Source organism: Oryzias latipes, chromosome 24 (assembly GCF_053564925.1).
Source record: "Oryzias latipes strain Hd-rR chromosome 24, Olatipes_Hd-rR_3.1".
In the NCBI taxonomy this organism is placed as follows: Eukaryota; Metazoa; Chordata; class Actinopteri; order Beloniformes; family Adrianichthyidae; genus Oryzias; species Oryzias latipes.
The window spans coordinates 20,109,698-20,124,303 of record NC_136260.1 but is presented as its reverse complement, the minus strand read 5'-3'; the positions used below and the strand labels follow the sequence as shown (position 1 = coordinate 20,124,303).

At 38.9% G+C, this 14,606-nt stretch overlaps 1 protein-coding gene across 47 annotated transcripts in view; it reads left to right on the top strand.

Moving 5' to 3' along the window:
• ptprk (protein tyrosine phosphatase receptor type K) overlaps positions 1-14,606 on the top strand; it is a 113,209-nt gene that overhangs the window by 43,669 nt on the left and 54,934 nt on the right. For all 47 annotated transcript variants that reach the window (XM_078942945.1, XM_078942944.1, XM_078942932.1 and 44 more), the window contains 4 exons: positions 1,513-1,635; positions 11,163-11,323; positions 11,484-11,535; positions 13,023-13,081. In XM_078942945.1, the coding sequence (XP_078799071.1) occupies positions 1,513-1,635; positions 11,163-11,323; positions 11,484-11,535; positions 13,023-13,081 (395 nt within the window). The remainder of the gene's footprint in view (positions 1-1,512; positions 1,636-11,162; positions 11,324-11,483; positions 11,536-13,022; positions 13,082-14,606) is intronic.

The window sequence follows — 14,606 nt, the reverse complement described above, 5'->3', positions numbered from 1 at the left end:
AACCGCTTTAACATCGCGCCGCTTTGAATCACGTCCTCTTGTTCCGTTTTTTTATTATTATTATGACATGCCGTGACAAAGGCTTAATTGAAGTGAATGGGAGTGAAGTGAAGTGCTCAAGAAGAGGCTAGTTGAAAGAAAAATGCTGCAAGGAATGTGATCCAGTCCCCCTCCGAGGCTGTAAGTCACAGCCAGCCGTGCAGCCGGCAGCCTAAGACAGTCGCTTAGTTTGATGTTAACTTGTTTCTCCTCTGGCGGCGTCTGTCACCTCTTGGTATGCCTTTGTAGTGGGAGCTCAGCAGGGTATCTGAGAGCCTGTCGTTCTGCTCTCCATCACAGCCACCACTATTTGCTCCAGGACACAGGTAGCAAAGCTGTACCACTAACTGAATGTCAGGAGATTTATATTGATGGCTCTGCTGGTTGATGATAGTGCTCGAAGGTGGTCTTCTTACTCACACCTTCTTTTATTTTTTTTGAACATCGCATTTGCATTTTGGCATTTATGGTTATTGCACGTCCGGCTCTGTCACTCAACGGAAGGTTTTCTTTGATCAACGTCATTTCATTCCTAAATGTCTGCACTTTAATGTGGTTTTGTCTACAAAAACAGATTTGGGATCCTTTCTTTTTCTAAAAATATATCACTGAAAAAGCAGTAAAATGGTCTGTCCATGCAGCAAGTCCTTTTTACTTAACAAGACACCTTATAACACGATATCGAAGGAGTTCCAAGCATTTAAAAAGGGAAAATAAGCTAAAAGAAGCTAACTGTTGGATAAAATTAATACAAATTGAAAGTTATACAGCCATTTCTTTGCTAGTTCTAAACAAATGGTTTGAATTTTTTTCATTTTTAGGTACCTAAATGTGTAAATTTTGATTACAGTGATAGGAAAACTAGTGCAATAAGTAGAAATGACTCATTTTTTTCATATTCTTTGTTTTATTTGAAAGTTTCTCTTCTTTCTAAAACTTAAACTTTAGGTAATGTCTCTAAGAACGACCTCTAAAAACACTGATGTCATTGTTGCTTCTCTTAGCAATTTTTTTACATCAACCATGCAGCACCGTGACTCAAATAGCTCAGAGTGGCCGACGTGTTTTTGCTATCAGCAACATTCCCAATATGAGCTACATTTCACTGCAGGTTAGTTGGATCAGCTTGCTGTCAGTGACAAATGACAGAGCGACTTCCTGCTAAGGCGGAGCCAGCGGCCGACAGTCGCACGTGCTTGTCCTGAGGTTGTGGCGATGGGCACAGATGATCCGCTGAAGGATCTGTTGGCGTGCTGGTTGAGTCAGAGGTGAAGCTCTCTGGCTGTGAGTGATGGATGGTTGCCATCAAACGTCACCTCTTTTTTTGTAGCCAGTAGGAATAAACAGTGCAAAGGGGGGGAAAAATCAAAAAGGGTTTGGAAAAATATGTGTTGTGCTTCAATAATTGTGTTTACACACACGTTTGGGTGGAATTCTATAAGTACATGAATGTTTTTTTTTTCCATTTTGCAGGAAGCTGTACCTTTGACGAAGGCTTCTCTCAGTGCGATTACCAACAAGATTCTTACGATGACTTTGACTGGACGCACATCAACACACAGGAAGTGCCATATATCTCACCAGACCTGCCGAAAGGTGAGGCGTCTTATCTTTGATGTCTACTTGTTGTTTCAGTTCTTTAAATTACAAATTAGTTTCTCAATAAAAAGTGTCTTTTTGGTCCATGTATGACTTACCTCATATTTGGAAGAATCCATTTTTGGAGCCTTCACACCCTAACCCTTCAGTCACACAGGTCTTGCTGTATTTGACAGCCTTTGTTTCTTAGGAATGCAATTAAAAATAAATAACTTTGAGAATGAAGTAGCTGTGGATCTTCACGCACAGAGAGCACCAAATGTGCTAAATATATTGTGAGCTGTATTCATAAAAACAGGCTACTTTCTTCTAAAAGTCCAGGTTTCCTTTTTCAATAGAAAGATATAATTGATTTTGTTTTTAAATTTTTCTCTTTGAAACTCCTCTACTATTGGGGCAATTAATGTAATTCCAACAGATTCTAAAACCAGAGAAAAGCAGCTAATATGCAACACTTTATAGTAGTAACGTTTAAAGCATAATAAAGCAAAGCTGCTTTTCTCAGCTTCAGAATCCATTGAAATTATGTTAATTGAGCAAATTGTCTGTAATTCAAGGAGCTTATAGAGTTAATTGCACACCTCCTGTTTATATTTCTTTCACTTGATTTGAACTTTATTAATCTTGCAGAGAAACTCACCCTTCATAGTAGCTCTCAAGGGAAAAACAAGTAACAATATACGTCATAAATCACCAAATTAGCCAAGCAAACAAATAAGTAGATTAAAAATATGGAGGAAAATTTTTGTAATTATTAATTATTGTACAGGGGGGGGGGTACTTTAAAAACACCCAAATGTAGACTAGATCAGTACATAATTGATAAACAAATAAAATGCTGATTTTTAGTGAGAAAAGTTCTACCTCCATACTGGCAGCGTTCCCTTGTTTATCGCAGGACTTAACGTTTGTAAAAATGAACCTAGATGGACAAAATCTGCAAATGAGTTTAATTTTTTAAGGCTGTAAAACCCTTTCACTACACACTTTATCTATTTTTTCCAGACAGACATGAACGTTTTCACACTTTCTCTCTTTTTTAAACTCTCAAAGTGAAACCTTAAAACAATGAAGACAAAGTTCTGCTGCCAACCAAAGATTAATGTAGATTTGACAAAGATGACGTCACAGAGGAGAATGACTGACAGTAGTCGACAGCCAATCAGGATTCAGAAAACAATGTGTTGTGAAGATGAACGAATAAAAGTAAAAAAATGCAAAATTGCACAACAAGTATCGGCAAAATAGACAGAACTGTGTTATAGTTGTATTTTAAATTTCAAAAATTAAGATATTTAGTCTGAAATGTACTATCAACAACATTTTTTTGTCTGGGAAATCACAAAGTTTATTATTTACAATTGTATATTCCAAAAGTACCCCTCTTCCCCTAATCTTAACCAATGTGGAAACTTCCTTCTACCTGGTTAAGAATCAGATTTAGAAATATGAAGGTTTTATTTGTAAACTCAATGTGTATTTTTCTGATAACTCTAAAAGGAAAAGTTGATCATTGGAGTCTTAACAATCCTCCTCTCCCTTCTTTTTTCCTTTTTAATCAGTTGGGCTTTTTTTGTCCTCACTGATGATGATGAAGGGGAAATTAAATCTTTCTGCCTTAGGGCTGAAGGTCTAATTAACAGAATATGAGGTCATTAATCAACAGCGGCGAACAGGGAAGGTTGCCTGCTTCAGTGTTAAAAGCAAAATGTTATAACAGCAACTGAAAGTGAATAACTTTTCTCCATCTTAAACCAGCTTTAGAGGGAAGATTGTACATCAGTACAAAGGATTTTACTCCTCGTCCTCCTCTCTTCCTCTCAGATTGTGGTATAAATAATGTTTTTATCGCATGCCTATTGTCAAGACGACCCTTCTTGTGTGACATTTCCAGAAAGGTTAATGTTAGCACCAGCATTCTACAGGTTCGACATAAGCACACTTCCATTTATTGGGTTATTTCTCTGTTGACGAACGTGCATGTGGCTTTGCGTATGTTTGAACGCTGAGTTGTAAAAAACCAACGTCTTCCATAAATACCAGATCTGCTGGGCAGAGCTGGCACTTTAGAGAGGTTAAATACCTTTGTCCAGGGGGGGTAGAGGTAATGCCTGGAATGAGAGTAGCGTTAATGTCTGTGGAAGCTAATGGGAAGAGGAGGCCTTAGTGGTGGCAAAGCAGGTTAACGGTTGGGCAAAGCCTGTTTGCTGAAGGGCAGGTTCACAGCCTTGCCTGAAGGTAGCGGAGCATAAACTGACATTTGATGTGTTCATAGCAGCAGCGGAGGGAGAAATAAAGTGGCTGGAGGGGATTAAAAGGGCTCCTTACATGTTAGGAAGGTTGTAGAGTGGGGTGCCTAGATATTTTGCCCAGGGACACCTTTGAAAATTTTGTATGAGTTGTTTGTCTCCCTGTTGGCAGGTTTTAATGTAACAGACCCAGCCGTTTAGTAACACTAATGCATTTTTTTTGGGAAAGGCATTTGAGAAACTTTACTAATCTGGCAGGTTTGTTGAGTCTTAGCCACATACACTCGAACGGGGGGGTTGACCCGAAGGGGTGCTGCAGGTTTTTTGGTTGTCGAGGCCCGTCGAGGCATTGTAGAAAGTAGCGGCCACATTTTAAAGGCCCACTCTGGTCATGTTTTGGGCTATTTTATAGGGGTATTTCAATTATCATTATGCCATCTTTAGCCAAAAACCTGTGTTGGACATAGTTTCTGCAGGGCGGCAGTAGTTCACTAGAAATTCATCTCGGAGTTGTAGCCAAGACTGTTAGCACGAAGTCCGCCCCTACTTCCCGTTATCCATCTGTTTACCCGCTCTTCCACTAGTTTACAGACTCACACCCCCAACCCAAAATTACCAGCCAGCTCATAGTATTTCCTTACTTTCATGGTACTTTTACTGGTGATTTTATTATATATGACTGTATTTTATGTTTCACCATATGGTTGCGATGTTTATAATTGGACCTCGAGTCTGTAAAAAAAAAAATATTACCAGTGAAACGAAAATGGCGAGCAATGTTGGAGCTATCTAGCTATACAGTTTTGATCCTAACAAGGAAAACTGCGTGAGTTGAGCAAAGCAGGGATCTTGTGGTTTGCTGTTTTAGCTTTGTCACAGCCACAAGCTTTTTTAACAACTTTATTTTTCGTCTGCTCCTTATTTACAACAATTTGAATAAAGAAACATGCAGAAATGCAATTTTGAGCTTTCTTTATATATGTTCTCCATCATATGAAAAATGCCACAAAAACACAATTTTCATCAGAGTGGGTGTTTTAAGGGGCGTCATTCAAACCATACGTACGATTATCGTGTGAGTGGTGAGTGTATCGTTAGGTATTTGTATGGATAATGGAAGTTGCACTCATGACGTTCGGGTGATGTAGCATGGTGTCCTTTCGCCACACTCTGGTCTTTGGTTAGCTGCAAGTACTGGCTGGTTTCTGATCACCCGCAAATGCTGCACGCACAGGTTTTGCAGGTGATGCACAAGTGTCGTAGGATGCCCACACAAACTACGCTCTGATTGTGTAATTTCTATATTTCTAACAGCAAGAGCACACATGTCACATGGACGGTTCTTTGCACACTGCACAAGATTTGGAGGGAGTCAAGGAGAATGAAAAACCAGTATGACACACCTACATCTCACCTAATTCAGTCTTACTTATAGTACCTTTGCATGTTTTATAAGCGCTCGCTATGACCTATTGCCCACAGCACGGCTGTATATAAAAAATACCTAGCGGTCTAAAGGCCCGTACACACCGGGACGAATATTCGCCAGGCGTTATTCGCCAGCGTTTTTCGCCACGTTTTTTGTGTTCACACCCAGGCGATTTTCGCTGACGATGAGTGGAGTGAACATGCAATTTCATTCCCTGACATTAGATGGCGCTTAATGTAAAACAGAAATACTCCTGTACACAAGGTGGCGCTGCGCAACTTTACGCTTCTTAAAGTCGCCTTTCACTCAGAAGAAGAGAGCAAGTATTTACGCGCTTGTCAGAATCATACAAAGAAAACATGAATATTTCAAGCACCAGTAGCTCCAACTGGTGCTTGGTTCGGGGATGTTTTAGAATGTCCGTCATTATTGCTTCGCGGCTGTGTAGACGCTACTTGGCGTCTATCTTCTTCGCTGGTATGTGTGCTCAGCAAGGCAGTTGTGTGTTTGAGCGCCCCCAAGTTGTGTTTTACTGTAACTTCAGAAACTCCAGACACGTGAGCAAAAGCGCCATTCTCATTGGTCGAGTAGATTTCGACGCGACGCGTCGAAAAAAAAAACGAACCCGAGGCGTTTTTTTTTTTTGACGCTTTAACGCATGGCGTTTTTTCGCGTCGGTGTGCACACTCTCGTTGGTGCCCTTTGTTTAGTCACGAGGCGTTAAACGTCGGCGAAAATCGCCGGCGAAATTCGTCCCGGTGTGAACAGGCCTTAAAACCTTGATATTTTGTGTAGGTCCTTTTCATACCCCATACAGGTCTGCCCACTTTTCAACCGCAGACAGCCTGTAGTCAGCTGTAAGGCTTTAAATTCAGCACCACTTATTGAGTCACTTCATTGTCAACAATTATATTTGAACCCTCATAACCCCGTGTTTAGCTTCAGATGGCATGGCATGAACGGTTTGGCAGTATTTGTAGTATTTGTTGCAGAGGGAAACCAAAAGTCATCTGTAATCTCACTGGTCCTCTGCGTTGGCTGTTCACCATGGCGGGGCATATAGTGTATCGTTGTTCCAGATGAACATTCATGGGCTGGGGCTCAGTGGCTCAGTGGACTAAAGCAGATACTCTTGACTCATAATGTTGTCAGCCAATAACACTCTAAAGCCATTTGGCATGCCATTCCCTGCACGTCTCCACTCTTGCTTGTTTTCAGCTGCGCTCTGTCTAATAAGGAAAAAGAAAGAAGACATTAAAGCTGCAACAGATCCACTGGCTGTTTTAATAATGGCAAACTAGTAATGAGCTTATAAACAAGTCAGAAAAAATGTTATTAGAGCAAAGCTCTAGAATCCAGCATGATGGATTCCATCACCTTCATGTTTGAGGTTAAAAACGACCATATTTTCCGCACTATTGGACACAACGAATTATAAGGTGCATCATCAATGATGGTTAATTTCTAACCTTTTTCATACACAAGCAACACAAACTATATGGCGAATTAATAAGGGTCAGAGACAAGTCTGTCGGTCAGACAGACTTTATTAACTGCACTCACAATACCTAGAACTCGTCTTTTGCTCGCTACATGTTAGCCATGGTCGTGTATTTGCAATACATGTTCCCCCAACCTTTGCAACAATTACAAAACCAGACTAATTCAGCCAAATAAAACGTTGCTGTCACTACGCTAACTCCCAATGTCATTATTAACATGTCAGAAAAAACACAGTCCAAAACCGCTACATGTTAGCCATGTTAGACACGTTAGTGTATCTACAAAACACCCAACCAAGTTTGCAACTTGTGAAGAAAACAGACTGTGTCAGGGTCCGCTCGGCAGAGATTGAGCCACAGGACAAAAAGATCTTCAAATCAGGGGTTTTTATTTTACCCAACACAACACGACAGGGGCTCAAATTAAAATGGGGTCAACTTAACAAAAATGTAACTGAGCGAATCAATAACAAAAGCTCAAACCAACTGAACTCAAACTGACCCCCCAACAGGAAACATTAGGGAGATTTTATACTGGCTGATCAGACCAATGACACAATAGGGAGGGGAGCACAAATACAAAATATTCAAAACCTAAATATTAATTAAAGTAGTAAATTACTAGTAATTTAACGCTTCAACAGAAACTGAACTTTTACCTCAAAGCAAGCTTAACATATTCCAAAAAATACAAACAATAGTCCAACATAAGAATACACTTCGTCTTTCCCCTCCATCTTCTCCAGATGGAAGTTGTCCATGCTCCTCCCTTTCCAAGTCATCAGGAGCTTCTTCAGCTCCTCCCACTGCCACATCATCAGGAAGTTTCCTGCTCCAGCCTCTGCCCCAGCATCAGGCCTCAAACAGAACTCAAAGAATAGAATTTCTCAAAACAATACAAAATTAACTTAATGTGTGCACAAGTCATTAAGTCAATTTTGTTATGAAATGTGTGAAATAAAATGAAATGGTTTATTCAAGAGAAAAATATAACAAATGAACTTAACTTAACTGTGGGGCAGTGGGTTCTGCCCTCACAGACTGATACAAGTAAAACAAATGTTATTTTGAATACACGAACTCCTAACGTCATTAGTAACACAATCCGACTCCACTACATGTTAGCCACGTTAGACATGTTAGCGTATTTACAAAATACCCAACTTTATTTAAAAAAAACACACTGGTATTTTGACAGTGTACCTCTCAAAACCACTTCGACATCAATAAACTCACAATAAATACAATTTTATTTTTTTACACAGAAGATAATAAGGCACTCTGTCATTTTTTGGAAAAAAGTTCAGGTTTTAAGTGCGCCTTATAGTTTGGACATTTTTATTACACTAAATTTCTTCTTTCGATGATCATTTTTCTTTGTTTGCTTCAATCAATCACAGAATTGATGAAGTTTTACTCAAAGGTTGTGATCATTTTCTACATCTGATTGTAGACACCATCATACCAGTGAAAGCGCGTATTAAAAGCACGTCTAATGTTCTCCCTGCTGGATGCATTGCATGTGTAACATCAGTGGCACCTTTTTAGATGCTTCAAATGAAACGACTCTGTCAGCTGTTATTCCACCTGCAAGCTGTTGTTATTGTGCCAAAGAAAATGCTGCTGCGCCGCTGCAGATGTTGTGACATATCTGGGTCTTAAGGCTGTCACAGCTTTATTTTTAGCCTTATCATTATCCTGCGACTTTGTAATAATCACAGCCATTTTAGACTTTGGCAGTTCAAAGACATCAGCCATTTTAGAAAGCGGCAGACTTAAGGTGTCAGATGTGTTTGGGATGATGAAGTTTGCATGAGTGCTGTGTCAGTTTCGTGGTCCGTCAAGACTCCGGCTGCTCATTTCTAGCAGTATTTTTCCGCTCGAATTGGGTGCTATGAACTCGGTCCCACAGGTAAACACTAGGACGACTGGACAATACCAAGAGCAGTGTTGTGTTAAATCATATTTAGGATCTTTACTTCTTATTAATCTGCTGGTATTAGTTTCATAATAGGCATACTTTCATAATAGCATACTTATTTTTGTCTTATCTTGTGTTGTTCGTTGACACATTTGGGTCTCAGGCTGATGGAAGTATTTTTAGCTGGTGCAGCACCTTGGCAGCCATCTTTAAGTCACTTTTTTCTCATTATCAATGCCAAAAATAAAGAAACGGCACTGATGTCCATCCCCTTTACATGTCAGATGGAAATAGATTACAGATCATTTACTGCCAGGATGTGAGGTTTTCCTGCAAACCTGTGAATTCTTTTTATGTTGAGAAATCAAAGTAATATTGTTGGCCATAAAGGAGATAACAGATGAATGGCAGAGCTAAAGCCTCCCTGAAAGGCTGACGTCTCTTTATCGTGGTCCTAATCCTGTTATGTTCTGCTCCGTCCCACAGAGGGATGGATTTTCTCACAGTAGATTAGCTAAACAATAACAGATAATCGCTATTGTTTCACATCTTATTGTGCAGCACACATTCTGAATGGTACAGTTTGCAAATAGAATTATCCATCTCCTGCACTTTCTTTATATGACATTTTATCATTAAGTAATACACTGAAATATAGTTGTCTCTGATTACCAACCGCCATGTTCTCTTTATCCTGTCAGCATTGTCTGCATTCCTCTGTTATTTCACTTTTAGGCAATCTGGAATTAAATGTCAAACGTGAAATCAACAGCGCCTGTAAACTTGTTTAAAATGTCAGAAAAGAGTCAAACAGTGAGCGCACACCGTTGAATTTAGCAGATTTACTGTTTGTTCAAAGAAATGATGACCTTTACATTTTAGCAGCCACTTTAATCACACAGGGACAAAACAAAATAGTTGGTACCCCTTTGGGGAGGAAAGAACAAGCTCACAATGACCAATAAAGTCACAAAAGTAATGGGAAAAAAAACACATGTTCTGAATATATCTTTGCTTTAAAATTGTTCAGGGAAAGGGGGGGGGCACAAATTCTGTAGGAATATCAATACACACCTGGAGAAGCTATCATTTGTACATTTTCTAACATTTTTTTGTTATTAATTCACAAAATAAATTAAGAAGCAATAAAACTATTTTTACATTTTTTTATGAACTTCAACACTAAAATAATGATAATTAGTTTTAATACTATGTATGTATTGTGCTATAGTACGGCCCTAATTATAATAATAATAATAATAATAATAATAATACATTTTATGTAGAATGCACTTTACATTTTAGATCAAATCTCAAAGCACTAAACCCTAAACTTTAGTGTTGAGGTTTGGACAACCACCTACAAAACCCACTAAAACTATGGAGATTTCAAAAACAAGCCAAAAGAATCATCTATAAAGTGGTATATTGAGAACACACCAGCATTTTCCCGTATAAATCAAAATGACTGAAGGTTACAGATGTAATATTATATTATACATATATTAAATGCAAAAAACTATTTCCACAGAGCATCCAAAAATGTAAAATAATAAGGAGAAAAGTATGAAAATTTGTAAAAAATGTTCCACAATATTACAAAAAGAATAAACTGAAATTTTTGGAGGCTTTATGACTTTCTGGTAGTTTAACTGTTTGTTTTTTCATTTTTCTTTAATTCTTTTAGATCTATCTGAATAATTATTGTATGTTTATTATGTAAAAATGTACAAAATATCTTAAGATTTGAGCCTTTTATCATCATATTTATCTTGATATTTAACTGTTTGAAGATAAAAGGGAACCTATGGAAGTTTATGACAAAATGGACACATTTAACATTTTTCTTAAACATTATTTTAAACTTAAATCAAACCAACTATTCCTACCTGAATTGCTTTAAGTTGTCTATTTGGTTCTAATTTTAATGAGCTAAAGGGAAATTTAAAAAAAGACGTCAAGATGAAAGGATCTTGTTTCATCATTTCAGTGCAGCAACATCTGGTTGGGGTCGGTGCTGATTACTGCAACATCTGGATGGGCAGCCTGTTAGTACATCCAGATTAAGTGTTATTTCAAGCACTATTTTTCACAGTCATTCAGTGCAGGAACAGGTCACTGCATCAGTCACAAGTGGCAGATGGTCAAAAAAAGCTTCCTAAAAATAACAGTGATTTTTGACAGAACTCATTATTATTCTTAAGTTTATCAATACTGAACGTGTTTAAAGGAGAAATGGAAGCAGAAAATAATCGGTGTGAAGGTGTGAAAGCCTTTGCAGAGCAGGAATTGTGTGCATTTAGGTTCATGTAACACCAGCTGTGTGCATAAAGTTTTGGCAAAGTAGTCCTATTACTCTATTACATCCTCAAAAGCATGACAGTTTAGCTTTCAAACTGGGCTAACTTTTTTCATTTTTCCAGGTTCCTACATGTACGTGGATGTCTCTCAGCATGACGTCGGGGAGAAGGCTAGGTTCCAGCTGCCAGTCATGAAGGAGAATGACACTCACTGCATCGACTTCAACTACCTCCTCACCAGCACTGACGGCTCCAGCCCCGGCACCCTCAACGTTCTGGTGAAGGTACGAAGCACCAGATAAGAAATGCAGCACTTCGTTCTTCTTTGGGTAGAAATGTTTAGGAAGTTTTTGCTATTTGAGCCCAGAATTATTTCTGCTGCTTTTCTAATGTGGATGTACCGTTTTGAGTCACGGTTTATGGTGTATTGTGTGCTTTTTATAGGTGAACAAGGGTCCATTGGCAAATCCCATTTGGAATGTGACCACATATACTGGTAAATTAGATTTTTCATTCACTTCTTCTGTATGGTGGCCCAGAAGTGCAAACAACACCTGCAATCACTCGACGCAAAAACATATGAGATATCACAAAGACAATAAAAAAAGCCAAACAAAATTTAGAAAAATCAGAATTATATTATAACAATTAAAACAGAATTGCAGAAACAAAAACACGATTCCCAAACAATTAAAGTAAAATGTATTTATTAAATATTTATTAAATAGGGACAAATACAAAAAATAGATCACTACAATGAAACAATGTGATGCCTGGTTATTTAGCCGTGGCTAATTCGCAAACACCCGTCCCTCGATTAGCTTTGACAGAAATTGTAAAAGAACAGTAGAAAGAGAATATTAACAATAAATAGAAAAAATGACTATACAATGCACTCAACTGTACTCATTTAGATGCGTCACCTGAACACAGGATATTTTATGCCATGTGGGTTCATTGTTGATGCTCTATAAAGCAAAGTTTTATTTATCTTTCCAATAAAAATGAAACATTTCAGAAAACAAATGCAACTTTAGGCAATCAAAAGCGCTTTACAGTCCCATTCACACACTCACACACTGATGGCGGCTCCACGGCTGAACACTGGCGCCAACCTTCCACCAGAGGCAAGGTGGAGTTCAGTGTCTTGCCCAAGGACACTTTAACACATGGGCGGACAAGGGAGGAATCGAACCTGGAGTGTTCCAATCAGGGGTCGGCCGCCCTACCTCCAACTGCACCACGGCCGCCCGAAATGAAACAGAAGAAGAACCTAGAAAAGGTACTTTGTGACATTACTGATTGGAAGATGATATCCAGTAGTGCTTCATACCAGAAATGATGGACAAACGTGATCACCTGATTAGCATGTCACATGGTATCTTCCTTTTCCGGAAAATTCACAAATCAAAAGTCCATCATTTAAACTGAAACTAATTTGATATAAAGAGATGCTGAATGTGCTTTGTACTGATCATAAAACTTTTTTTAGGACCTTGAAGACGCATTTGAAAACTCAAACATCAAAATTAAATATCATTATCCAATCAGCGATGTTCCATAATACCTGCCATTTCCTGTTTCTTACTTTCTTTTGTTTTTTAACAATTCTCCCACCTTTTTGCTATAGTGATAGGAGTCGCCACAGCCAATCAGCTTTGACGGATTTGCACAGGTGGTGGAAAGTTTTGACGGCGGATGCGCTTCCTGACACAACCCTGTGTTTTTTTTAAGGCACAGGTTGCTGCACAGCCGCTGTTTTGACTTATGTCTTTGTTTTCCGAAATGTTTCATTTTATTTTGTTGTCTTTTTCTTGGAATTGTGTTTTGGTTTCTGAACTGTCATTTTGATTTTTAACTATTTGTTTTGCTTTTTAATTGTCGTGATTTGTTGATGTGATTTGCACTTCAGGGCCACCGTAGTTCTCGTCTACCTGAATGTTTTTTTTGTTGTTTTTATGTTGAGTACGTTTTGCTTTTCAGGTAAAGACTGGCTCAAAGCTGAACTGGCTGTGTCCACCTTCTGGCCTAATGAATACCAGGTAAATAACCTGTACGCCACATGAAGTGTTCACTTACAGCTGTGGTGATCTGAGAACAGCAATGCAGACATGAGCGCATGCTGTGAGGCAAGCTGCTGATTTATTTGTGTTGACTGAGGCTCAGGAGGTGACGCTCGGGCTAGTGTGTATGTGAGTGTGTCCCCACTTGAGGCATTTCCGACAAATCTTTTAGAAATTAGGATTTTCCTTTTGTCTTTGGCATCGGATCTTTACAACATTTCCGATCAGAAATGACTGCCTTCTTTTTGTTGAGTTTATTCGTCAGTGTTCATCAGTAGTGTTGCTGTGGACGGATGTCTTTGTCCCAGCGTAGCTTGTCTGCGAGTGATGGAGCAGACGCACACACTGATTGTGTTAGCACACACTGCCTGGGGAGCATGTAAGACCTCTGGAAGGCTAAGTGTGAAAGCATCCTCCAAAAGGCCCATCTGCAAGCTCCGTCCACCACGGCGACTGTGGGCGGAGCCCACCGGCTTGGAGTGCGTGTGTCAACATGTTTTAATTGAACATAATCATCTTGGTTAGCAGAGGCGCATGTAGCTTTTTCAGGCTGGAGACAAGGTTATTGGATTTGAGGTTATGAAGCTATTTTGTCATGTTTGAACATGTTTCTGCGTTAGCACTTTAGGCTGAGACATAATGAGGCTTATTTCTCAAAGGGAACATCTTCCACATGTAGACATTTACACAGACAACAGCAAATGAACACAAAGTGCACACAAACATACACTAAAACTGTTTTGATGAAGACTTTTCTTTGACATTCTTTGCTTTTTTCCCCCTTTTTAAGTTGAAACTTTCACTGAAGATCATCACATTGCAAAGCTTTTTCTAGCTAAAGAAGTCAAAGAGATGGTTTGACTTTAAAGATGAGGAGGAAACCTTTTGGACAATCTTTGGACAAACATAACTTTAGTTTTCTACTCTTTTTTTTTGTTTTTGTTTTTCACTTGTTCTTCAAGAAGCCATGTTTAGTATGTTCTTGAATGTATCTCAAATGCCTGGAGTGTATGTAGCTTAAGTCTACAGTGGAGGAAATACGTATTTTAATGCTTGGCTCATTTGGACAATAAAAGAAAAATCAAGACATTACATTCATATAAATGTATTTGCATTTTACTGAGGGAAATAAATATTTGAACCCTGTTGCCGGAAAGACTTTGTTGAAAACCATTAATAGCAGGACAGAGGTCAGAAGTTTCTTGTAGTAGATAAGCAGGTTTCTGCTCATATCAGAAGGAATTTTGGTCCTCTCTTCTTAACAAATGATGTCTAAATCATTCAGAATTGGTGGCTGTTGCTTAGCAACTCTGAGCTTCAGTTTTCTCCATAGGTTTACTCTAGGATGGAGGTCTGGAGAATGGCTGGACCACTCCATGACCTCGATCTGCTTCATCTTCAGCCATTCCTTGGTTGCCTTGGTTGTTTGTTTCGGGTGATTATCCTTTCAGAAGACCCACCCACCACCCATTTTAAGCTTCCTGGTGGAGGGAAGGAGATTTTC